The sequence below is a fragment of the Bos grunniens genome, chromosome 17, assembly GCF_055505025.1.
Source record: "Bos grunniens cultivar Pamir isolate PY7600 chromosome 17, Bosgru_T2T1.0, whole genome shotgun sequence".
NCBI classification, from domain to species: Eukaryota; Metazoa; Chordata; class Mammalia; order Artiodactyla; family Bovidae; genus Bos; species Bos grunniens.
In genome coordinates, this window is record NC_141181.1 from 7,931,305 (window position 1) to 7,955,372 (window position 24,068).

At 44.9% G+C, this 24,068-nt stretch overlaps 1 protein-coding gene across 12 annotated transcripts in view; it reads right to left on the reverse strand.

Annotated features, from left to right (window-relative positions):
* DCLK2 (doublecortin like kinase 2) overlaps nucleotides 1–19,628 on the reverse strand; it is a 188,843-nt gene extending 169,215 nt beyond the window's left edge. For 7 of the 12 annotated variants that reach the window (XM_086346384.1, XM_086346387.1, XM_086346386.1 and 4 more), the window contains exon 1: nucleotides 19,059–19,620. In XM_086346384.1, coding sequence (XP_086202510.1) covers nucleotides 19,059–19,479 — 421 coding nt within the window. In that variant the 5' untranslated portion in view covers nucleotides 19,480–19,620. Of the gene's footprint in view, nucleotides 1–19,058 lie in introns of all 12 variants that reach the window. The other 5 variants (XR_015144122.1, XM_086346391.1, XM_086346390.1 and 2 more) reach the window with 1 other exon arrangement.
* Nucleotides 19,629–24,068: the final 4,440 nt, after the last annotated feature.

Sequence of the window (24,068 nt, forward strand, 5' to 3'; positions counted from 1 at the left end):
GACTGTAAGATGCACCACAAGGAATAAAGCCAACATTTTACGATAATATTGTATGGTGTGTAATCTGCAAAAGTATTCAATCACTAAGCCATATGAAACTAATACTGTTAGTTGACTATACCTCAATGAACCTTTCTTTTTAAGGATTCGTTTTCCGTGTAGTAGGATGGATAGAAGCAGGAGGTGGTTTACACAACACCCTAACTGTTTTCAAGCACAGCGCAGAACAGAAAGATTTCCAACTTCTACCTCTCTCCGGAGGCGTGGCTGCGGCTTCTTACCACTGACATCTGTTCAGAGATGCTCCCTATAACTTCACGCTGAGCAGGATGACAGACCGACCGTCACCAGCTGTGTAATGTAACCTGGGTACCTGTTAACCGCTAACTTTCATCCTTACTTAATCAAATGAACCGCCTCCTCTTTAAAAGGCAAGAAGCTAGGAACTTCCCAAACTCTTCCTCTCCGAACACCTCCATCTCTTACAGACATACTTCAGTTCAGTTCAGTTGCTCAGGCGTGTCCGACTCTTTGCGACCCCATGAATCGCAGCACGCCAGGCCTCCCTGTCCATTACCAACTCCCGGAGTTCACTCAAACTCACGTTCATCGAGTCGGTGATGCCATCCAGCCATCTCATCCTCTGTTGTCCCATTTTCCTCCTGCCCTCAATCCCTCCCAGCATCAGAGTCTTTTCCAACGAGTCTGTGCCAATTCTCTCGCCTCCTTTCCCATCTTGGTGACAAGGGCACTCTCCTCCCATTCAACGTTACACCCCTTGCCCAACATTTGGATCCTTCCTGCCCCTCATGCTGAGGTTTCAGGTCAGGCACATTCTTCTTTGTTTACACAGGATTATACACAAGTGTCTCAGACCTTACCACACACAAATCCTCCCCTCTTCATTCCCCGTCCCCCTCTACCTGATGCGCTTTGGGTTCCATTCACTCCCTGGTAGCTCAGACAGTAAAGAATCTGCCTGCAATGCAGGAGACCTGGGTTCGATCCCTGGGTTGGAAAGATCCCCTGGAGAAGGGCATGGAAACCCACTCCAGTATTCTGGCCTGGAGAATCCCATGGACAGAGGAGCCTGGTGGGCTGCACACATGGGGTCACACACAGTTGGGCACGACTGAGCAACCAACACACACAGTGCCCAGCTAGACAGTCCTCATCTGCCTCCCCCACTTCCTCACCCACACTTTGCTCGTAAGCCCCTGCGGCAGCACCTCTGCTTCCTGCACGCCCCTGGCTGACAGGCCCTAACCCCAAGCATTTCTCTCCTGCCACAAGCAAAGCACATATTGTAAGGTCACTTGATGTCTTCTGAAGGCAAAAAAGCAAAATGGCTGTTTGAGGAGGTCTTACAAATAGCTGTGAAAGGAAGAGAAGTGAAAAGCAAAGGAGAAAAGGAAAGATATAAGCATCTGAATGCAGAGTTCCAAAGAATAGCAAGCAGAGATAAGAAAGCCTTCCTCATCGATCAGTGCAAAGAAATAGAGGAAAATAACAATGGGAAAAACTAGAAATCTCTTCAAGAAAATTAGAGATACCAAAGGAACATTTGCAAAGATGGGCTCCATAAAGGACAGAAATAGTATGGACCTAACAGAAGCAGAAGATATTAAGAAGAGGTGGCAAGAATACACAGAAGAACTGTACAAAAAAGATCTTCACGACCAAGATAATCACAATGGTGTGATCATTCACCTAGAGCCAGACATCCTGGAATGTGAAATCAAGTGGGCCTTAGAAAGCATCACTACGAACAAAGCTAGTGGAGGTGATGGAATTCCAGTTGAGCTATCCCAAATTCTGAAAGATGATGCTGTGAAAGTGCTGCACTCAATATGCCAGCAAATTTGGAAAACTCAGCAGGGCCACAGGACTGGAAAAGGTCAGTTTTCATTCCAATCCCAAAGAAAGGCAATGCCAAAGAATGCTCAAACTACCGCACAATTGCACTCATCTCACACGCTGGTAATGTAATGCTCAAAATTCTCCAAGCCAGGCTTCAGCAATATGTGAACCATGAACTTCCAGATGTTCAAGCTGGTTTTAGAAAAGGCAGAGGAACCAGAGATCAGATTGCCAACATCCGCTGGATCATGGAAAAAGCAAGAGAGTTCCAGAAAAACATCTATTTCTGCTTTATTGACTATGCCAAAGCCTTTGACTGTGTAGATCACAATAAACTGTGGAAAATTCTGAAAGAGATGGGAATACCAGACCACCTGACCTGCCTCTTGAGAAATTTGTATGCAGGTCAGGAAGCAACAGTTAGAACTGGACATGGAACAACAGACTGGTTCCAAATAGGAAAAGGAGTACGTCAAGGCTGTATATTGTCATCCTGCTTATTTACCTTATATGCAGAGTACATCATGAGAAACGCTGGGCTGGAAGAAAGAAGCACAAGCTGGAATCAAGATTGCCAGGAGAAATATCCATAACCTCAGATATGCAGACGACACCACCCTTATGGCAGAAAGTGAAGAGGAACTAAAAAGCCTCTTGATGAAAGTGAAAGTGGAGAGTGAAAAAGCTGGCTTAAAACTCAATATTCAGAAAACTAAGATCATGGCATCCAGTCCCATCAATTCATGGGAAATAGATGGGGAAACAGTGGAAACAGTGTCAGACTTTACTTTTCTGGGCTCCAAAATCACTGCAGATGGTGATTGCAGCCATGAAATTGAAAGACGCTTACTCCTTGGAAGACAAGTTATGACCAACCTAGATAGCATATTGAAAAGCAGAGACATTACTTTGCCAACAAAGGTTCGTCTAGTCCAGGCTATGGTTTTTCCTGTGGTCATGTATGGATGTGAGAGTTGGACTGTGAAGAAGGCTGAGCACAGAAGAATTGATGCTTTTGAACTGTGGTGTTGGAGAAGACTCTTGAGAGTCTTGGACTGCAAGGAGATCCAACCAGTCCATTCTGAAGGAGATCAGCCCTGGAATTTCTTTGGAAGGAATGATGCTAAAGCTGAAACTCCAGTACTTTGGCCACCTCATGCAAAGAGTTGCCTCATTGGAAAAGACTCTGATGCTGGGAGGGATTGGGGGCAGGAGGAGAAGGGGATGACAGAGGATGAGATGGCTGGATGGCATCACCGACTCGATGGACGTGAGTTTGAGTGAACTCCGGGAGTTGGTGATGGACAGGGAGGCCTGGCATGCTGTGATTCATGGGGTCGCAAAGAGTCGGAAACGACTGAGCGACTGAACTGAACTGACTGATGCAGTGATGAAATGAACAAACGAGCTACATACAACAATTTGGATGAATTTTACAAATAGTGAGCAAAAGATGAAAAAAGAATAGAATGCAATAGGATTTTATTTCTTTAAACTCAAAACAAATAAAATTGAACTATACTGATTAGCGGTGCCCTCATCTGCGGTAGAAGCACAAAGAGAAGCAGGCGTCGGACTACTGTGACTAGGAAGGGACTAGGAAGGGACACAGCGAGCGCCTCTCGGATGCTGGCACCATCCTGCTGCTTTTCTCTCCGTGCCATGCGTCTTGCAGGGTCTTAGTTTCCTAACGAGGGACTGAACCAGGGCCCCGGCGGTGCAAGCACTAGCCAGCCAGAGGACTCCCACTACTCTATTTCTTGATAGGAGTCACAAAGGTGTTCACTTCGTAATAACTCACTGGGCTATACATGTACGTTTTATGAATTTTCTATAGATAAGTTTCAAAATTTTTTAAATTATGTCACTCTTCGGTGTATTTACTGTATCTGGAGTCTACAGTGTGCCCACCTCTCATAATCATTTGTTCTTTATCTGTCTCTTCTGCTGGTCCTCAGGGGAGAATTTCTTTTGTGTGTGATGGTTTTATTGTAGAACCCAGACACCCAGGCCTCACCACAGTTCTTCTGAACCAGAAACACTGGAACGTGTGACCAGAGTATGTGAGAAAGGCTTCTTAATTTCACAGTTGACTTCAAACACAATCTGGTTACAAGCCACTGCCCAGACCAGAAGCTCCCTGAAACAGAGGCACCCGCCTCTTCACATTCCCCACACCTAGCCCAGCACCTGGTACATAGGAGGCGCCCAAAACACGTCTGTCAAAGTCATGACGAAGACGCGTATTTCCAGAGCAAACCTGCACACCTCACGGTTTGGATCTGCATTGCTCCTGGGTTAAACATTTGCATAGTGTAGGTGCTGATATGGAATGACCATGAAAGGCCCGGGCCAGGCTCCTAATGGACATCACGTGTGGTCCGAGACACTCTCAGGTCACGAAAGCCCCTCAGAGGGCAACCTACGGCGCAGAGGAAGACAAGCAGGCTGGGAGGGCTGCCTAGTACCTACCGAAATGTTTTCATTTCAGACGGTGACACGTTTTCACTCCAATAAATTTAAGTCAAAAGTGTTAGTTGCTCAGAAATGTCTGACTCTCCGCAACCCTATGGACTACAGCCCACTAGGCTCCTCTGTCCATGGGATTCTCCAGGCAAGAATATTGCAGGGGTTGCCATTTCCTTCTCCAGGTGATCTTCCCAACACAGGGATGGAACCTGGGTCTCCTGCATTTCAGTCAGATTCTTCATCGTTGGAACCATCAAGGAGGCCCCCAATAAATGTGTCTTTCAATCAATGAAATGTGTGCATACGTGTTTTTGTGTGAATTATACATGAAATATATTTTAAAAGCTAAATTACAGTAACTCCTCAACATTTAAAACGTCACTTACTGTTTTCTGTTGCTTAGTTGCTAAGTCGGGTCTGACTCCTTTGCAACCCCGTGGACTGTGGCCGACCAGGCTCCTCTGTCCAAGGGATTTCCCAGGCAAGAATACTGGAGTGGGTTGCCAGTTCCTTCTCCAGGGGATCTTCCCGATCCAGGGATCAAACCCATGTCTCCTGCATTGGCAAGAAGATTCTTTACCACTGAGCCACTTACTGTTACAAATTGTAAACAGCTAAATGCAAATTCACAGTTGGAAGTTCCACAACACTACGTTTTAGCCCTACCAGTTACTATGAAAGTCTCCTACCCACCTCTGTTAAAATATTTACATTAACTGTCTAACAACATTAATTAGCTATATTTACAAACTATTTGACATTCGTGGCAGAAACTCAGGTACACAAAACTTGGACACTGAGACTATACCTAACTCTGGGAGAAGCAAGCAATGAACTTCATGATGAAAAAGAAAACTTGTTTACAAGTCTAAAGTGCAAGGATTCATCAAGCTTAAAGAAAACCTCCCCCCTCCCCGCCCCCCCCACACAGATTTAAATATGGTAACAAAGAAGAGGAAAGAAAAGAAAAACTATGGCTGACATTTTAGGTCCAATATCACCAAAAAAATCTTAGAAACCTAAATTCTTTCCCAACTTCCAAACTTGAGGGAAAAAAAAATTACATAAAGGAATGTAACCAAGAAAAATAAACTTGGGTATGTAGCATCTATAAGATGATTTGATGTCCTTAATCAAGTACAACATTTGTGAGACTGTCCTGGGGGTGGGTAATAAAGTGAGTGCTGTGCTTAGCTGCTCAGTCGTGGCTTACTCTTTGTGACCCTTGAGGCTCCTCCGTCCATATGGATTCTCCAGGCAAGAATACTGGAGTGGGTTGCCATGCCCTCCTCAGAAATAACGTGAGTATCTCCATCTAAACCACACCAAAGATAAGTTCCCACACCCAGCTGGTTAAGAAAAATACAGAGTAAGGAAAAGTAAGACTGACTTGCTACCCTGTCACGGCAAACAGCTTAATTGGGTTTTCTACCGAAACCATATAACGTCCAGAATTTAAACTTATGTGAACCGGAAAAGTGACACAAAACTCACGGCTCTCACCCAGATGCCGGACCATTGCGGCTACCTTCACAAAATGAATAAGAGGCTTTCCCGCAGGGCAGGGCTGAGGACACAGAATGAGGTCCTTCACCGCCAAGACCAGCGCACCTCAGCACATCTGAAGGCAGACGGCCGCAGACAACCTCCCAGAGTGACATCTGGGGGCACGGCCTGTGTACCCTCCACCGCAGAAGGGGCGGAAAAGCCACGCCGAACATCAGAATATCTAGGCGGAAGCAGGTCCAACTCCACGTTTCACCATGGAAATCTGGGAGAAGTTAACATAAGACCAAAGAAATCATGTAAAAGTAAAAACAAAAATGCTTCTCACAAACCAAAAAGCCTTAAAGCTGGGGAAACAAAAAAATAAGCCTAATCTCTACAAACAGTCAGACATAACTTGGCAACTCAACAACAACAATGTCCCGGTAGGATGGAACCCACAGATCAAATCCATTATCTGTCTTCTTGCTCCTCAAACCTGAGCCAACCATACCCCACAATCCACAAGCATCCATCAGGGCAATTTTAATTCTGTACCTATTTATCTTGGCCGAGCTACACAGCTTACTTGATCTCAATTCACTGACCAGGGACTGGCAGTAAAAGCCCAGAACCCTAACCACTAGGCAAGCAGGGAACTCCCAGTTCTGCACTTAATTTGACGGTAAGACTTAAAATTCCTACACCGTCCTATCTGGGACAACTGAATGTCTATTTCTAAAGCAAGCACAGTCAGGCTACTCTGTGCAAACAGCCTCCGCACTTCTGGCATCAAGTTGTGCAATTCTGCTGGGAGGTAAAGAGGAGGAAGAGGACTTACTCTACGTACAAGGCCATGTGCACAGAGAGTTAAGGCCAGAGGACACAGTTTTACCCTGTGAGAATGAAGGTTCATTAGTGGCAAAAAACGGACTCATCACACGGCATTCTGAAACTCAGCACACCAAGCCTGATCAGTGTTCAGCACCATGAACAATTTAGTTTAAGCAAATAGTATCTGGAGCCTTATGTCGCTATTTTGCATTTTTATTGGTTATACAGTTTTGTTGGTTTTTAGGTTATCAATTTGTTTGTCTAGTTGTACTGGTGTCTAAGACCTATATGCACAGGTATATCTACCTTAATAAATATTTAAGTGACAGTGTGTTTAAAATAACTAAGGCAGTGCTGGGTTTCTGCAACTTGGCTGCTAGGTTTTACACTGGTTTTCGATTTTAATTATCCCAACACCGCCAGAAGCTTGAGAAATGCTGCAGTTTTAAGGATACTGAGAAACAGATCTTCAAACCAAAATGTGCCCATCTAGGGGACCTCCCTGGAGTCGTAGTGGTTAAAAATCCACGTTCCAACGCAGAGGACATGGGTTCGATCCCTGGTTAGGGAATTAAGATCCAACCTGCCGTGGGATAGCTGAGCTCGTGTACCACAACTACTGAGTCCCTGTGTCACAGCTAAATAGAAGTCTGCGTGCCACAACTAGGAGCCATGCAGTCAGAACAGAAACAGAAACAATCCTGCCCGTCTAACAGTATCTGTAAGTAACCGGGACCTAATGGACACAGGGTCAGTCCTTCAATTGGCTCCTCATCTGAATAGAGGTAAACCATCCTCGACAGTTTCCCCAGCCCACCCTTAAATTTCACTACTCATCTTAGAGGAAGACTTGGCTCCAATTTTAAGCAACAGATTGATAGTGAGAACAGCTCAAAAAAAATTCAGTCAAGTGGTTAAAAGATAAAGAAACCAGATGTTTGTCAAAAAAAAAAAAAATAGTGGGTTACATTTAGGGGATGGGCAGAAAGGGGAAACGGTAGAGGAAAGCATGACCTCTGTCATAAGACGTGTGAAGCGCTGCCATGCAGTCCCATCTGAAGTCTTATGGCTCCAAAGGGTGGCTCCAGAATCTCAGGGGTAAGTTACAAAGACACATTTTTGCTTGAGATGCTGAGGAGCACTCCCATTAAAAAAGAGCCACAGCATGCTAGAACTCTGCTAAGTGTTTCATATACAAGGTTTATGTGAAACTTTCTAGCTGTTGGCCTTAATCACTAAACTAAGAAGAAATGCATTTACACCAGGCTATTTCTCAAGTTGTTTCATTCGCCAAAGCTTGATGAAGAATATAACCAGTAGTAAGTTTCTGTAACTCCCTTTTTCTTTTCCTGATTCCTTAACAGATGAGATAAAAATACTGTTAAGTAAAGACACAGAGATAATGAGCAAGGATACTGGGGAAGAGACGCTCCAACACTGTTCTTCAGAAACAATTACACTGTTTTTACACAAAAATTAACAAGGGCATCCCCCGTGGCTCAGTGGTAAAGAATCTACGTGCAATGCCAGAGACACCAGTTCAATCCCAGCATCAGGAAAATCCCCTGGAGAAGGAAATGGCAACCCACTCTAGTATTCTTGCCTGGGAAATCCCATGGACAGAGGAGTCTGGCAGGCTACAGTTCATGGGGTTAAAAAAGAATCAAACACAACTCCATGACTCAGTTCAGTTCAGTTGCTCAGTAGTGTCTGACTCTTTGCAGCCCCATGGACTGCAGCACACCAGGCTTCTCTGTCCATCACCAATTCCTGGAGTTGACTCAAACTCATGTCCATTGAGTCGGTGATGCCATCCAACCATCTCACCCTCTGTCATCCCCTTCTCCTCCCACCTTCAATCTTTCCCAGCATCAGGGTCTTTTCCAGTGAGTCAACTCTTTGCATCAGGTTACCAAAGTATTGGGAATTTCAGCTTCAACATCAGTCCTTCCAATGAATATTCAGGACTAATCTCCTTTAGGATGGACTGGCTGGATCTCCTTGCAGTCCAAGGGACTCTCAAGAGTCTTCTCCAACTCTGTAGTGTTCAAAAGCATAAATTCTTCGGTGCTCAGCTTTCTTTATAGTCCAACTCTCACATCCATAAATGACTACTGGGAAAACCATAGTCTTGACTAGATGGACCTTTGTTGACAAAGTGATGTCTCTGCTTTTTAATATGCTGTCTAGGTTGGTCATAACTTTCCTTCCAAGGAGTAAGGGTCTTTTAATTTCATGGATGCAATCACCATCTGCAGTGATTTTGGAGCCCAGAAAAAGAAAGTCTGTCACTGTTTCCCCATCTATTTCCCATGAACTGATGGGATGAGATGTCACGACCTTAGTTTTCTGAATGTTAAGCTTTAAGCCAACCTTTTCACTCTCCTCTTTCACTTTCATCAAGAGGCTCTTTAGTTCGTCTTCACTTTCTGTCATTCGGGTGATAATCATCTGCATATCTGAGGTTATTGATATTTCTCCCGGCAACCTTGATTCCAGCTTGTGCTTCATCCAGCCCAGTGTTTCTCACAATGTACTCTGCATAGAAGTTAAATAAGCAGGGTGACAATATACAGCTTTGACGTACTCCTTTCCCAATTTGGAACCAGTCTGTTGTTCCATGTCCAGTTCTAATTGTTGCTTCCTGACCCGCATACAGATTTCTCAAGAAGCAGGCCAGGTGGTGTGGTATTCCCATCTCTTTCAGAATTTTCCATAGTTTGTGGTGATCCACACTGTCAAAGGCAAGCAGAAGTAGATATTTTTCTGGAACTCTCTTGCTTTTTTGATAATCCAATGGATGTTGGCAATATGATTTCTGGTTCCTCTGCCTTTTCTAAAACCAGCTTGATCATCTGGAAGTTCACAGTTCATGTACTGTTGAAGCCTGGCTTGGAGAATTTTGAGCATTACTTTACTACTGTGTGAGATGAGTGCAATTGTATGGTAGTTTGAGCATTCTTTGGCATTGCCTTTCTTTGGGACTGGAATGAAAACTGACCTTTTCCAGTCCTGTGGCCACTGCTGAGTTTTCCAAATTTGCTGGCATATTGAGTGCAGCACTTTCACAGCATCATTTTTTAGGATTCGAAATAGCTCAACTGGAATTCCACCTCCTCCTCACTTTGTTCGTAGTGATGCTTCCTAAGGCCCACTTGACTTTGCATTCCAGGATATTTGACTCTAGGTAAGTGATCACACCATCGTGACTATCTGAGTTGTGAAGATCTTTTTTGTACAGTTCTTCTGTGTATTCTTGCCACCTCTTCTTAATATCTTCTGCTTCTGTTAGGTCCATATAATTTCTGTCCTTTATTGTGCTCATCTTTGCATGAAATGTTCCCTTGGTATCTCTAATTTTCTTGAAGGGATCTCTAGTCTTCCCCATTCTATTGTTTTCCTCTATTTCTTTGCACTGATCACTGAGGAAGGCTTTCTTATCTCTCCTTGCTATTCTTTGGAATTCTGCATTCAAATGGGTATATCTTTCCTTTTCTCCTTTGCTTTTCACTTCTCTTCTTATCACAGCTATTTGTAAGGCCTCCCCAGACAGCCATTTTGCTTTTTTTGCATTTCTTTTTCCTGGGGATGGTCTTGATCCCTGTATCCTGTACAATGTCATGAACCTCCATCCATAGTTCTTCAGGCACTCTATCATATCTAATCCCTTGAATCTATTTCTCACTTCCACTGTATAATCGTAAGGGATTCGATTTAGATCATACCTGAATGGTCTAGTGGTTTTCTTTACTTTCTTCAATTTACGTCTGAATTAGGCAATAAGGAGTTCATGATCTGAGCCACAGTCAGCCCCCAGTCTTGTTTTTGCTGACTGTATCGAGTTTCTCCATCTTTGGCTGCAAAGAATATTATCAATCTGGTTTTGGTGTTGACCACCCAGTGATGTCCATGTGTAGATCTTCTCTTGTGTTGTTGGAAGAGGGTGTTTGCTATGACCAGTGCGTTCTCTTGGCAAAACTCTATTAGCCTTTGCCTTGCTTCATTCTGTACGCTAAGGTGAAATTTGCGTGTTACTCCAGATGTTTCTTGACTTCCTACTTTTGCATTCCAGTCCCCTATAACGAAAAGGACATCTTTTTTGGGTGTTAGTTCTAGAAGGTCTTGTACGTCTTCACAGAACTGTTCAGCTTCTTCAGCGTTACTGGTTGGGGCACAGACCTGGATTACTGATGTTGATATTGATAGTGATATTGATACTGATACACTGATACTGAGAGTGATATTGAATGGTTTGCCTCGGAAACGAACAGAGATCATTCTGTTGTTTTTGAGATTGCATCCAAGTACTGCATTTCGGACCTTTTGTTGACTATGAGGGCTTCTCCATTTCTTCTAAGGGATTCTTGCCCACAGTAGTTGATATAATGGTCATCTGAGTGAAATTCTCCTATTCCAGTCCATTTTAGTTCACTGATTTCTAGAACGTCGATGTTCACTCTTGCCATCTCCTTGTTGACCACTTCCAATTTGCCTTGATTCATGGACCTAACATTCCAGGTTTCTATGCAATAGTGGATGTGATTGGTCATAGAAGCAAAGTCCGATGCTGTAAAGAGCAACTCAGTGACTAAACAACAAAAAATTAACAAAGTAATCTGAAATTTGTAAAACATACAGTGAAGGAAGAAACAATCAATGAGAATTTTAAAGCTTCTATTGTGATATATTTTGGTTGCTAGTGATTGTGATTTAACCAATGCATAAACAAAAAACATAGTAGATCACAACTGTAGATTATTTCTGTTGAGATGTTAGTAAATGTTATCATCAAAAGTACCAAAGTTGATCTCACAAATCATTATTTCCCCATTCCTTCAGTCTCAAAGGTAGTAGCTTCTGACAGATTACAATATGCCCAGTCTAATGGTTTAGGCTGCAGGAGATACAGCAAACAGGATGAAATAGCCTGAATTAGAATGGAAATTACTGCATGTTCTAATGAATAAAAGAATGAAAAGCATTAGTTAGTTGCTCGGTCATGTCCGACTCTTTGCAACCCCATGAACTGTAACCCACTAGGCTCCTCTGCCCATGGACTTCTCCAAGCAAGAATACTGGAGTAGGTTGTCATTTCCTTCTCTAGGGGATCTTCCTGACCCAGGGATTGCACCCGGGTCTCCTGCGTTGCAGGCAGATTCTTTACCATCTGAGCTACCAGGGAAGTCCCAACACACAGAATTTTAAAACTATAGTACAATGCACATCATATCTAAACTATATAAGAAATATATCCTCTAAATACAATGCTTAAAATAAGAATATGAAAAGATGAACAAAACTAAGTCTTTGTTATGTCAGAGAACTAACTCAAAGCAGATGCTGAAAATAGTAGGGGGCTTAGAATAGTCCTGGGATTTAACACACACATTCAAAATAAAGGTATAAGAATTTGATTATGAAAGATTTCCAGAGAGAAAAATCAAGTCAGGCATCTCAGACACTAGTGAAATTGATAAGTTGTTAACATATAAATATACCGCATCCTTTTTCCTTGAATAAAATCTTTTTTCAAAACTGAGACAAGAGACAAGGAATATTTGCCAGTGACATGAACTAAGTCCACCTCTGCAAATCTAGCCAACTGTTCAGCCGGTTGTCTTAACTAAGAAAGATTTTTTAAACACCAATACCCACTTATTCCCACCTGTCAAAATTATCTTCTATATGGCACAAAGGTAAAATAAAAAAAAATCATGTGCCAGAAGTATTTATTGATAGAACAAAGGAATGAACAAGATGACCATGGTCCCATCCCCCAAGGGTTTGTAATTTCCTCTTTCCTAGGAACATTCTGTGGAGAAGAACCTCCTAGAGGTTCCTGGAGATTCTAAGAACTCCATCTGAACCTGGGTAACCACATTCAAACACAAAACCTGGCCAATTTTTAAAGAGAGACATGAAGGCAGACAGATCATTTCTCTTTCCCACTTCTGGAAACATTTCTCAAGATCACTGAACTTTAAGCAGGAAGACTTCTTAGCAATCTTAACCTTCCTCATTTTGCAGATGAGGATGCTGAAGCCAAGTAAGGCACCCTGCAGAATTTGAATGCACAGACCTTACTGTGCAGGTATACAGGTCAATATAGGGTTCATTTTCAGAACTATACACAAAACATCCTAAAACTGTCTTTACATCTATAGTGACTGATAAATTACTGCACTCTTTTTTTTTTTTTTCCCCCAAATACAAATGACTAGCGGATCTGGCTGCAGCAGTGATAAAGCTCTAGACTGCTGACACCTAACCTATGTAACGGAGAAGGCAACGGCACCCCACTCCAGTACACTTGCCTGGAAAATCCCATGGATGGAGGAGCCTGGAAGGCTGCCGTCTATGGGGTCGCACAGAGTCGGACACGACTGAAGCGATCTAGCAGTAGCAGCAGCAACCTATGTAAACTTCAGGGGTCAGAAGGGACCCCATCTCACAGGTGGTAGAGCACAGCAGTTAAAGAATTCAGATGTTCAAAGGCCAAGGAGGAAGAACCCAGGTTCCAGCCCACCTCTTCTGACTGGTGCGAGGGGAGAATTTCTCTGTCCTCTGATTTCAACCTCCCTAGCTGCAAAATGGGGAAAACAATGCAGCCATATGCCACGTGGATAACAATGGTGAAATAAAAACACAGAGTATCTCACACAATACCTGCATCTCACACAAGGACTGCAGGTAAAACATCTAAAAATTCATAGTTATCTTAAGAAAAGGATCCCTCATCCTTAGGGTAATAATGGTTTACTTTATCAACAGAAGAGAGAAAAAACAGAAGTGGTAGGAGCAAAGGCTGGTAGGGATGAGAAGCAGAGACCTAGCCAGGCAGTACGGATGCTCAGAAACTCCCTGGCCTCTCTATGATGAAGAAAGCAGTGTGACAATCACTGCTCAAGGATTCTAGTTCCCTTTACATCACAGGACCATAGAAACATCCATTTCCATAGTTTAAAACCTCATGAAATAGTGATCTTCTCTTAACTACCAGCGTATCACTATGTCAGAACCTCATCTCACAAATGTTCTCCAAAGTATTTCCTTTCATCTTAGAATCCATTCTAGAATTCTTTATGCTTCAAATGAAAATTTATCTTCCCTTTGCCCCTGGAAAGAGCTTCCTATGCAGCTGCATTATAGCAGACCTGAGTTCCCCTGTTTTGAGGAAATGAGATGAAGAAAAAAAATCAGATTTATAGAAGCAAGTACTGCAGAAGAGTACAATTGTCTTCACCATTATGAGTCAGCAGGGCATCTCTGATTCATCGGAAATACAATCAAATTTTCCAAAACACACATTTTCACAAATATACAGGAACAACCTTATTCAAACTTAATTCATAGTTTGAATTCTCTCTTGACAATCCAGAGACTTAGAGGCCAAGTCATTTTCTGGGCTATTTATTGCAGTGGCTTCTCTTGGCACATGGGCTCAGTTGGTCCGGCACAGCATGTGGGATCTTCCTGGACCAGGGAGGGAACCCGTGTCTCCCGAACTGGCAGGTGGATTCTTTATCACTGAGCCACGGGTGAAGCCCCTTCTAGAACATGAGCACCGTGAAGGAAAAAACTGCACCCCCAACACCTTGAAAAACAACTATTCTCTCAATCAACACCACTTTGAGACCAATGACCCTGAGATGTGGGAAGAGTTCACAGAAAGATGATATTTGAAGAGGGTCTGGAAGGAGATAGGAGTCTCCCAGGTAGAGAAGGTTTTGCAGAGTGAAGATCCAATGTTAACTATTATGTCCAGTCATCAGACTTGCTGTATATAAATGTGCCCTGCTCTTCACCATGTACAAATATCTTACAGGGGATTCTCAGGTGGCTCAGTGGTAAAGAATGTGCCTGCCAATGCAGGAGATGCAAGAGATGCAGGTTTGATCTCTGGGTTGGGATAGCCTCTGGCAACATTCCAGTATTCTCACCTGCGAAATCCCAGGGTCAGAGGACCCTGGAGGGCTACAGTTCATGGAGTCACAGAGTGGGACATGACTGAGCAGGCACGCACACACACAAATATCTTGTATCTCGTGGTTTTCTGTTGCTTTCACTGTACCAAGTTCCAAGAGCTCAGGTTCTATTATTAGTATAAAAGTCCACCTCTCAAGGGAGATAAAACCTATAATGTAAGTTCTTATAGGAGACTCATTTTTACTCAAAAGTAACTGTCACTATATTTTGATCCAACACCTTCAAGGAGATTGAATAACCAAAGAGACTAAATAACCAGAGATTCAATAAAGTAGGCACAGTAGGAAAACCTCAGAAGTTTCAAATGCTTGATTTCTTTTAGAACTTAATTTTTCTCAAATTGAAGCTAATTTAAGACAGCTTAATGGAAGAGGCTTATTCATTGTTGACTGAGGGGGAAAAGGTATAAATGATATAAAGTGACACATTACTTTGTAATGAAAGAGGCAGACATAGGCAGCAACTATTTAGGCTCCTTGCAAACCATTTATCGGAGCCACATACCCACTCCTTGTAGTGTAGGCATTTGGTCCCTTGTCAATTCTTTGGAAGATAGTTTCTGGGTAAGGGAAGGCACGCCAGACCATCACACAATAAATAACCACTTAGGCAGGGGAAGGGTATATATTTTAGACCAGATGAGATCTAACTTAGGGGATCTTTCATTCTACAGGACACTGAGGCCGTGAATGGAGGTGAATTTTTTTCAAATCCACAGTCATCAGAACCTAGGGACATCAACTTGGTCATGCATTCTTTCCACTGTCCTTGGGCATCTGTCTTTGGAACATCAAAACAATTACATCTCAAGCTCTGAAAAAGAGAACACTCAAGAAACAACACTGAGACCAAGAGTTCTGAGAACCTAGGAAAGTGTAAGCCAGACATCCTCAGTTATTTATCAGAGCTGTGACACAGTTGGCTGGCTCATGGCTTCAGACGGTTCAACCTGTGTTTCCCAATACTGACTGCTATGACTCAGTCCTTTGAGAGAAGGTCTCTATCCAGTTACATGGACTAAATAGGATTATAGGGATGCACAGCACGAACTCGTTGAAATTAATCCAGCAAGGGGAGTTAAACCATTAGGCTGGGCTTCCCTGATAGTTTAGTTGGTAAAGAATCTGCCTGCAATGCAGGAGACCCTAGTTCAATTCCTGGGTTGGGAAGATCTGCTGGAGAAGGGATAGGCTACCCACTCCAGTATTCTTGGGCTTCCCTTGTGGCTCAGCTGGTAAAGAATCCGCCCACAATGCAGGAGACCTGGGTTTGATCCCTGGGTTGGGAAGATCCCTTGGAGAAGGAAAAGGCTACCCATTCCAGTATTCTGGCCTAGACAATTCCCTGGACTGTACAGTCCATGGGGTCGCAAAGAGTCGGACACGACTGAGTGACTTTCACTTTCAAGGTGCCTGCTGGTCAGTGCAGTGCAGGAGGACCAGCCTACACCTGAACAGGTTTTAGTCTCCAGAGGCTCTCAAGGGCAGAAGAAAAAATCTGGGCCATGCAAATTTCTTTTGTCATGAGTTCAGTGAGCTTGAGGCTCTGAATAAGCATTCATGCCCAGCTATCTTGAGTCATCATTTTCTATTCTTCACAGCAAATATTTTAGAAAAAAACATTTTAGGAAAAACAGTATCTCCTAAACTACAAATTTCACAGAAGAGGCAGAGGAGAGAATAGCTAAACATAATGGTGTAAAAACATACTATCAGAAAATCTTTATTAAAAATGATGAACTAAGATGAAATAGTCAATTTTGACGACATGGGTGATACTGATGCAAGTAACTTCACAGACAGCTCATCAGTCCTGCTGCGTGATAAAGCTGAACATTTGCGTACACAATTTTAACTAAATGTTGAAACTATTTACTGAATAGCTGGTATTAAGCATCGATGGGTCTTTCTTTAAAACTGCCTTGAAACACTGTAGTCCACTCACTTTGTGGGAAATCCAAGACTCAAAGATCTATTGTCAAAGAGAATGCCACTATGACGAAAGAAGTGCTTAAATTTTCATTTGCAGTGATTTTACTACACTTAAATATATATAATTTTATTACATTTGAAACAGTGGGCAATTGGCTAAACTAGGGAAACAGTTCTGTTGCAAATATCTGTGTTCTATCACTTTTCATATTGTGGTGTAATTTGGACTCCGTATACTTATGGTTCCTTCTCCTACAGAAATCAGTGAATGAACGATTAGAGGGATATTTACCAACCTTCAGTTTATAGTTTGAGAACGAGACTGAGTGGACCGTGTCCCACCAGAGCAAAGACAAACTGTACACGATCTGTGTTCTCAATTAACACGCACAATGGAAACGCTGACCATCCCGCCTGGGTGACATTCACCTTAGGATTACATTCATTTCACACAGCTAACACTGTTAAGACTATTTCAGAGAAGGATACTAAGACTACTGTCCCTTCTCAGACCACACTGGGCAGTTTCCCAAGGGCATGTGAGAATGAACATTTAAGCAAAAGGCATTGCCTCCATCCTTCCATGGGGCCACTAGCCTAGCCTTGGGTCAATCAGAAAATTTGTTACTCAGTTTTGAAGTATCTAGGCAAATGTTACTTTTAAGTTTGCAACAGGATAAAGCAATAAAACCCTTTTAACAATGTATCTTCATTCTAATACTCTGCTGGTTGTCATCACCTCAGGTAGCCTTTAAAACCAAAACACTCAAATGTGCAGGAGAATTTGTGAAGTCACAAACACACACACATACACACACACAGAGAAAAGACAACGTAGTTTTGGCTGAGTCCTCATCTAGCCTAGGGCAGGGAAAACTTTCCGTAATAGTGAGTAAACAGAAACCCGACCACTTTAAGGACTCCACAGTGTGGCTACATCTGTTTATTAAACTCAACCCAGTGCTCTCTGACAACCTAGAGGGGTGGGATGGGGTGGAAGATAGGAGGGAGGTTCAAAAGGGAGGGGACACATGTATACTTGTGGTTGACTGATGTTGATGTATGGCAGAAACCACCACAATATTGTAAAGCAATTATCCTCCAATAAAAATTTTAAAAAGTGAATTGCAGGTGAACGGACATATACCGCATGTCCTGTATAACAAGGCGTGTTGCTTAAGTTTCCCCATGCATAAAAAGGACATAATGCTTTCAGAGCATAATAACATGATGAGTTACTATAAGAAAAATAGCTGGCTTCAAGTTCAGTTTCCTTCTCCTGCCAAGCCAATATAGGGATGACTACCAAAGCAGTATGTGCCATTTGCATTAAGATGCGTGAGGGGCTTTCCCTGGAGGTCTGTTTAAGATTTTTCACTTCTTGCAGGGGGTGTGGGTTCGATTCCTGGTCTGGGAACTAAGATCCCACATGCCGCAGAGCACAGCCAAAAATCTAAAAAAAAATAAATTATAAAACGATGCATGAGAGCAGGCTGTATATATAAACACAGTCAGCACATACTTGGGTTCTGAACTTTATGGGTCCTGTTTCATTCTGGATATAGGTTCTTAACTACTAGTAATGATTTCTCTCCATGAAGGGAAAGAAGCCTAAATACTGCAGGAATTCAAGGATGCCCCAACATAAGGCCAAGCAGTCTTAAGTCCAGCATGGTTGACATTCTAGGCCTAATCTATAACAGGCCTCAATTGCTGACTCTCTGGCCTCTATCTCCCTAACTAGGAGAGATTAACCCTGAAGCACCTCATTACCAATCAATCGTGGAAAACCCTTATCACAGCCCTTCTTAACCTCAGTAGCACATTCAGATCAACTAAGAAGCTTTTAAAACTCCAGATGGTCAGACCACACCCCAAACCAATTTACATCCAAATACCTGGGAAGGGGGCCCAGGCACCCTTACTTCTTCAAGTTCCCAGTGATCCAAGATGCAACCAAGGTTGAGAACCATAGTGTCCAATCACCTCTCCTGACCTCAGGGAACTTCTGCTGCAAAGCACATCAGGAAAGGCAACCTAGAGTGTCTCACAAACACAGCTTCTGAGCAGACCCACTACAACAGGGTCCTGAAAGCTGAAACACCACAGATGCCAGTACTGAGCTCCACACAGAGGGATGGACAGACAGCTTACGAGCTAGAGGGTTACCCAGATCCTCACGGGAGAGCCACTTGCACAATGATGGAACACTTCAAAAGAGCAAATATCAAACATAAGTTCACCCATCTTGAGAGATGTCACAAAGCCCCGTCAGAATTTCTCACTTTTTTTTTTAACACTTATCTCTTAGGAAGGCCCGAGTGTCTGTGAAAGCACGTCCCACACACAGAGCCTGTGGAACAGCAGAGAGAACCACACAATCCCCGCGGCCGCCTAGAATCACCGCCGCCTCCGCCCCCGCCGCAGGCTGCCCGGCGGGTGCACCTGTCGCCCGCGGGGCCGCACCTGCCGCTCCGGGCCCTCCCCGCCTACCTTCCAGCAGCTCGTCCAGGCTGGTGACCTTCCGGCTGCCGTCGATGGTGTAGATGGTGCGGACGCCCTGGGGCAGGTTCACGTTGTCCGACAGGGAGCGGGTGAGCTCCATGAGCAGCGCGTCGAAGGACCGGAAGCGGTCGCTGGAGATGGCAAACACCAGGCCCTTGAAGTAGCGGTCCCCATTCCGGTAGAAGCGCGCCTTCTTGGCCTTCTTCTCCGAGCTCAGGGCCTGCAGCGTCCGCGTGCGGTAGAAGCTGCAGTGGGCGCTGTGCGCCGGGCTGGGGATGAGCCCGTTCCCTTTGGGGCCCGAGCTGCTGCTGCCCCCGGAGGAGCTGGGCGCCCCTCTCCGCGACCCCGGCCGCGGCCTTTTGTCCCGTTCCTCAAAGTGTTCCAGCTCGATACTCCTGGTGCTGGCCATCGCGGCTGCTCCGGGGGGCGCCCGGCCAAGCGCGTCCCAGCCGGAGGCTGCAGGTAGCCCGGGGTCAAGGCGAGAACCGGCTCGGGAACGTCGGGCTGCGAGAGAGCCTTAGCGCGCCGAGACACCTGGCCCGGACATCCCGCCCTCTCCGCGCAGGTGGAGCCGCGGAGGCCCGCGCCCCCTAAAAGTGGCCGCAGCGCCGAGCTGCCCGGCTCATTGTCCGGCGCGCTTCGCTCGGTCCCTCCCCGCGCCCGGGAGCCCCACGCCCCCCCTCCACCCGGTCACGCCTCACCACTCCCGCCCCGGAGTCCGCCGGCCGCCGTCAAGTTGGGCCGCCCGAGGCTCGCCCCCGGCCCGCGGGCGCACACAAAGCTCCTCCGCCCGCAGCTCCCGGGAGCCCGGGGGAAGGGAGGGAGGGGCGGCGAGCGTGGGAGAGGCGCCGCGGGGGCGTCGGCCCGGCCCGAGGCCCGGGATGCAGCGCCGCCGCCGCCGCCTCGCTCGCCTCCAGGCCCCGCCCGAGAGCACCGCGCGGAGGCTCGTCCCGCGCAGAGTCCGGCCCTAGCGGGAAACAGCGCAGCCCGCCTCCCCCGCAGCCGGCTGGCCCGGCCCACCCACGAGCATCCGCTCCCGGGCCCGACCACTCCGCCTGCCCAGCCCGCTGCAGGGCCGGAGGGGCCTTCCTGCTCCCCAAGGAATGCCAAACCCCGGAGAGAGGGAGGTGGGCCAGGAGGAGGAGGAGGGGGCCGCACGTGGGGGCGCCGAGGCTCTGCGGCGCCAGAGAAGCGGATCCTCCCGGGTCCTAGGCGGCCCCGCCCGCCTGACAGCCACAACCCCGCGCCGCGCGCTGATGGGCGCAGCCGCGGCGCGCGCTTCTCCGCCTGGGAAACGGAACCGCGCAGGTCAAAAAAACTACAAAGGAAGGAGATTCAAGGGCAGGGATCACATCCCTTAGCCATCCTCCAACTGAGGAGCCGAGGTCAAACTAGGGCACCTGAAACATGGCATTGGATTGGGGCACACAATTTATTTTTCAAAGGAAATCTGGAGCTTCATTTAAAAATTCTTTGATAAAACACTTTCTGTTGCAGGTTCGCTAACACGGTACGTTCGGTAACTGAATGAATGAAAGGTCAGACGTTATTGTTTCTTGAGGAATTTAATTAACAAACATTTATTAAAGCATGCAACGTTCCAGGCATTGTCTCTGTCACTGGGGATGCATTAGTAAACAGACAATCCCCACCCACCCACCTGCATCTAAGTGATACTTATTATCAATTTGAGCTTCTTGTTAAGTAATATGTCTATTTGTAAGCACCTGTCATACTGGAGGAGAAGGCAATGGCAGCCCACTCCAGTACTCTTGCCTGGAAAATCCCATGGACGGAGGAGCCTGGTAGACTGCAGTCCATGGGGTCGCTAAGAGTCGGACACGACTGAACGACTTCACTTTTACTTTTCACTTTCATGCATTGGAGAAGGAAATGGCAACCCACTCCAGTGTTCTTGCCTGGAGAATCTCAGGGAGGGGAGCCTGGTGGGCTGCTGTCTATGGGGTCGCACAGAGTCAGACACGACTGAAGCGACTTAGCGGCAGCAGTCATACTGGAAATCTTAGTAGTGCCTGGTCAACAGTAAAAGCATATTTTCCAAAGGCTTGAGAGAAATATTAGTTACTTCCATTTCACCATTAGGAAAAGATGAAACTAACAAATTTGGTGCTAATCTGACAGGTGGGTAAATTACCCTGAGGCCTTACATTATTCAGCACCTAGTTCTCTGAGTGGCCCTAGATAGCAAATCCAAACCCCCTGTAAGATTAGAACATGGATGCTTTTCTTGGAATGAATTAAGTCCTGAAGGAGCATGAATAAGAAAAGGCAGAAAATATGATGGAGTTTCTCAGTAGCTGTGAAGTTGAACTGGCATGCAGTGCCCCAGAAGCTTCCTTCTTGCTCAGGGCCCCATAGTTCCCCCAGGACAGGCTCAGGACACATGTGGGCATGTGAAATTAGGTCCATGGCCATAATAGACCTCAACCCAAGCCAATTAAATCAGAATTTCTGGAGTTGGGCTTCCCAAACAGTAGTTTTTAGAACTAAATATAAGGTACAGCCAGGGTTTCCAACGATAGGATGTAACATTAAGATTCAACAGATCAGTGCTGATTCTCAAACTTTGATGTACTTACACGTAGTGGGGGAAATCTCGTAAAATGTCAATTCTGAGTCAGTAGGTCTTTGGTGAAAGTTGAGATTCTGTATTTCTGATAAGTTTCCATGAATGTGTGCTCCTGCGTGCTCAGTTACCCACTTCTGTCAGACTCTCTGCAACCCCATGGACTGCAGCTCGCAAGGCTCTTCTGTCCATGGAATTCTTCAGGCAAGAATACTGGAGTAGGTTGCCATTTTCTACTCCAGGGTATCTTCCTGACCCAGGGATCGAACCTGCATCTCCTGCATTGACAGGCAGATTCTTTACCACTGAGCTACCTGGGAAGCCCCAGATAATGCCAGTACTGCTAGTCTTGGTACACTTTGAGAAACAAGTACCTAAATGCCAAATTTCTTAAGGTAAGTCCTCCTTAAGTAGTAGTAACTGCAGAGCCTTTCGACTATGTAAATGGTTTAAAATGGGCGGTTCATTTGTTTTGTTATTCAGTTTAGTTCAGTCGGTCACGTGTGTCCGACTCTTTGCGACCCCATGGACTGCAGCACGCCAGGCTTCCCTGTCCATCACCAACGCTCAGAGCTTGCTCAAACTCATGTCCATCAAATCAGTGATGCCATCCAACCATCTCATCCTCTGTCATCCCCTTCTCCTCCTGCCTTCAATCTTTCCCAGCGTCAGGGTCTTTTCTAAGGAGTCAATTCTTCACATCAGGTGGCCAAAGTATTGGAGCTTCAGCTTCAGCATCAGTCCTTCCAATGAATATTCAGGACTGATTTCCTTTAGGATGGACTGGTTGGATCTCCTTGCAATCCAAGGGACTCTCAAGAGTCTTCTCCAACACCACAGTTCAAAAGCATCAATTCTTCGGCGCTCAGCTTTCTTTATAGTCCAACTCTCATATCCATACATGACTATTGGAAAAACCATAGCTTTGACTAGATGGATTTTTGTTGGCAAAGTAATGTCTCTGTTTTTTTAATATGCTGTCTAGGTTCATTATAGCTTTTCTTCCAAGGAGCAAGCATCTTTTAATTCCATGACTGCAGTCACCATCTGCAGTGATTTTGGAGCCCAAAAAATAAAGTGTCACTGTTTCCACTGTTTCCCCATGTATTTGCCATGAAGTGATGGGACCAGATGCCATGATCTTAGTTTTCTCAATGTTGAGTTTTAAGCCAACATTTTCCACTTTGCTCTTTCACTTTCATCAAGAGGTTCTTTAGTTCTTCTTCACTTTCTGCCATAAGGGTGGTGTCATCTACATATCTGAGGTAATTGATATTTCTCCCAGCAATCTTGATTCCAGCTTGTGCATCATCCAGCCTGGCATTTCGCAGGATATATTCTGCATGTAAGTTAAATAGCAGGGTGACAATACACAGCCTTGACGTACTCCTTTCCCTATTTGGAACCAGTCTGTTATTCCATGTTCAGTTTTATCTGTTGCTTCTTGACCTGCATACAGATTTCTCAGGAGGCAGGTAAGGTAGTCTGGCATGTCCATCTCTTTCAGAATTTTCCACAGTTTGTTGGGATCCACATATCAAAGGTTTTGGCATAGTCAGTAAAGCAGAAATAGATATTTTTCTGGAACTCTGTTGCTTTTTTGATAATCCAACGGATGTTGGCAATTTGATCTCTGGTTCCTCTGCCTTTTCTAAATCCAGCTTGAACATCTGGAAGTTCACAGCTCACATACTGTTGAAACCTGGCTTGGAGAATTTTTAGCATTACTTTGCTGGCGTGTGAGATGAGTGCAATTGTGCGGTAGCTTGAACATTCTTTGGCATTGCCCTTCTTTGGGACTGGAATGAAAACTGACCTTTTTCAGTTCTGTGGCCACTGCTGAGTTTTCAAAATTTGCTGGCATGTCGAGTGCAACACTTTAGCAGCATCATCTTTTAAGCTTTGAAACAGGTCAACTGGAATTCCATCACCTCCACTAGCTTTGTTCATAGTGATGCTTCCTAAGGCCCACTTGACTTCACATTCCAGGATATCTGGCTCCAAGTGAGTGATCACACCATTGTGGTTATCTGGGTCAGGAAGACCTTTTTTGTATAATTCTTCTGTGTATTCTTACCACTTCTTCTTAATATCTTCTGCTTCTGTTAGGTCCATACCATTTCTGTCCTTTATTGTGCTCATCTTTGCATAAAATGTTCCCTTGGTATCTCTCATTTTTCTTGAAGAGATCTCTAGTCTTTCCCATTCTATTGTTTTCCTCTATTTCTTTGCACTGATCAATGAGGAAGGCTTCCTTATGTCTCCTTGCTATTCTTTGGAACTGAATTCAGATGGGTATATCTTACCTTTTATCCTTTACCTTTAGCTTCTCTTCTTTTCTCAGCTGTTTCTAAGGCCTCCTCAGACAACCATTTTGCCTTTTTGCATTTCTTTTTCTTGGGGATGGTCTT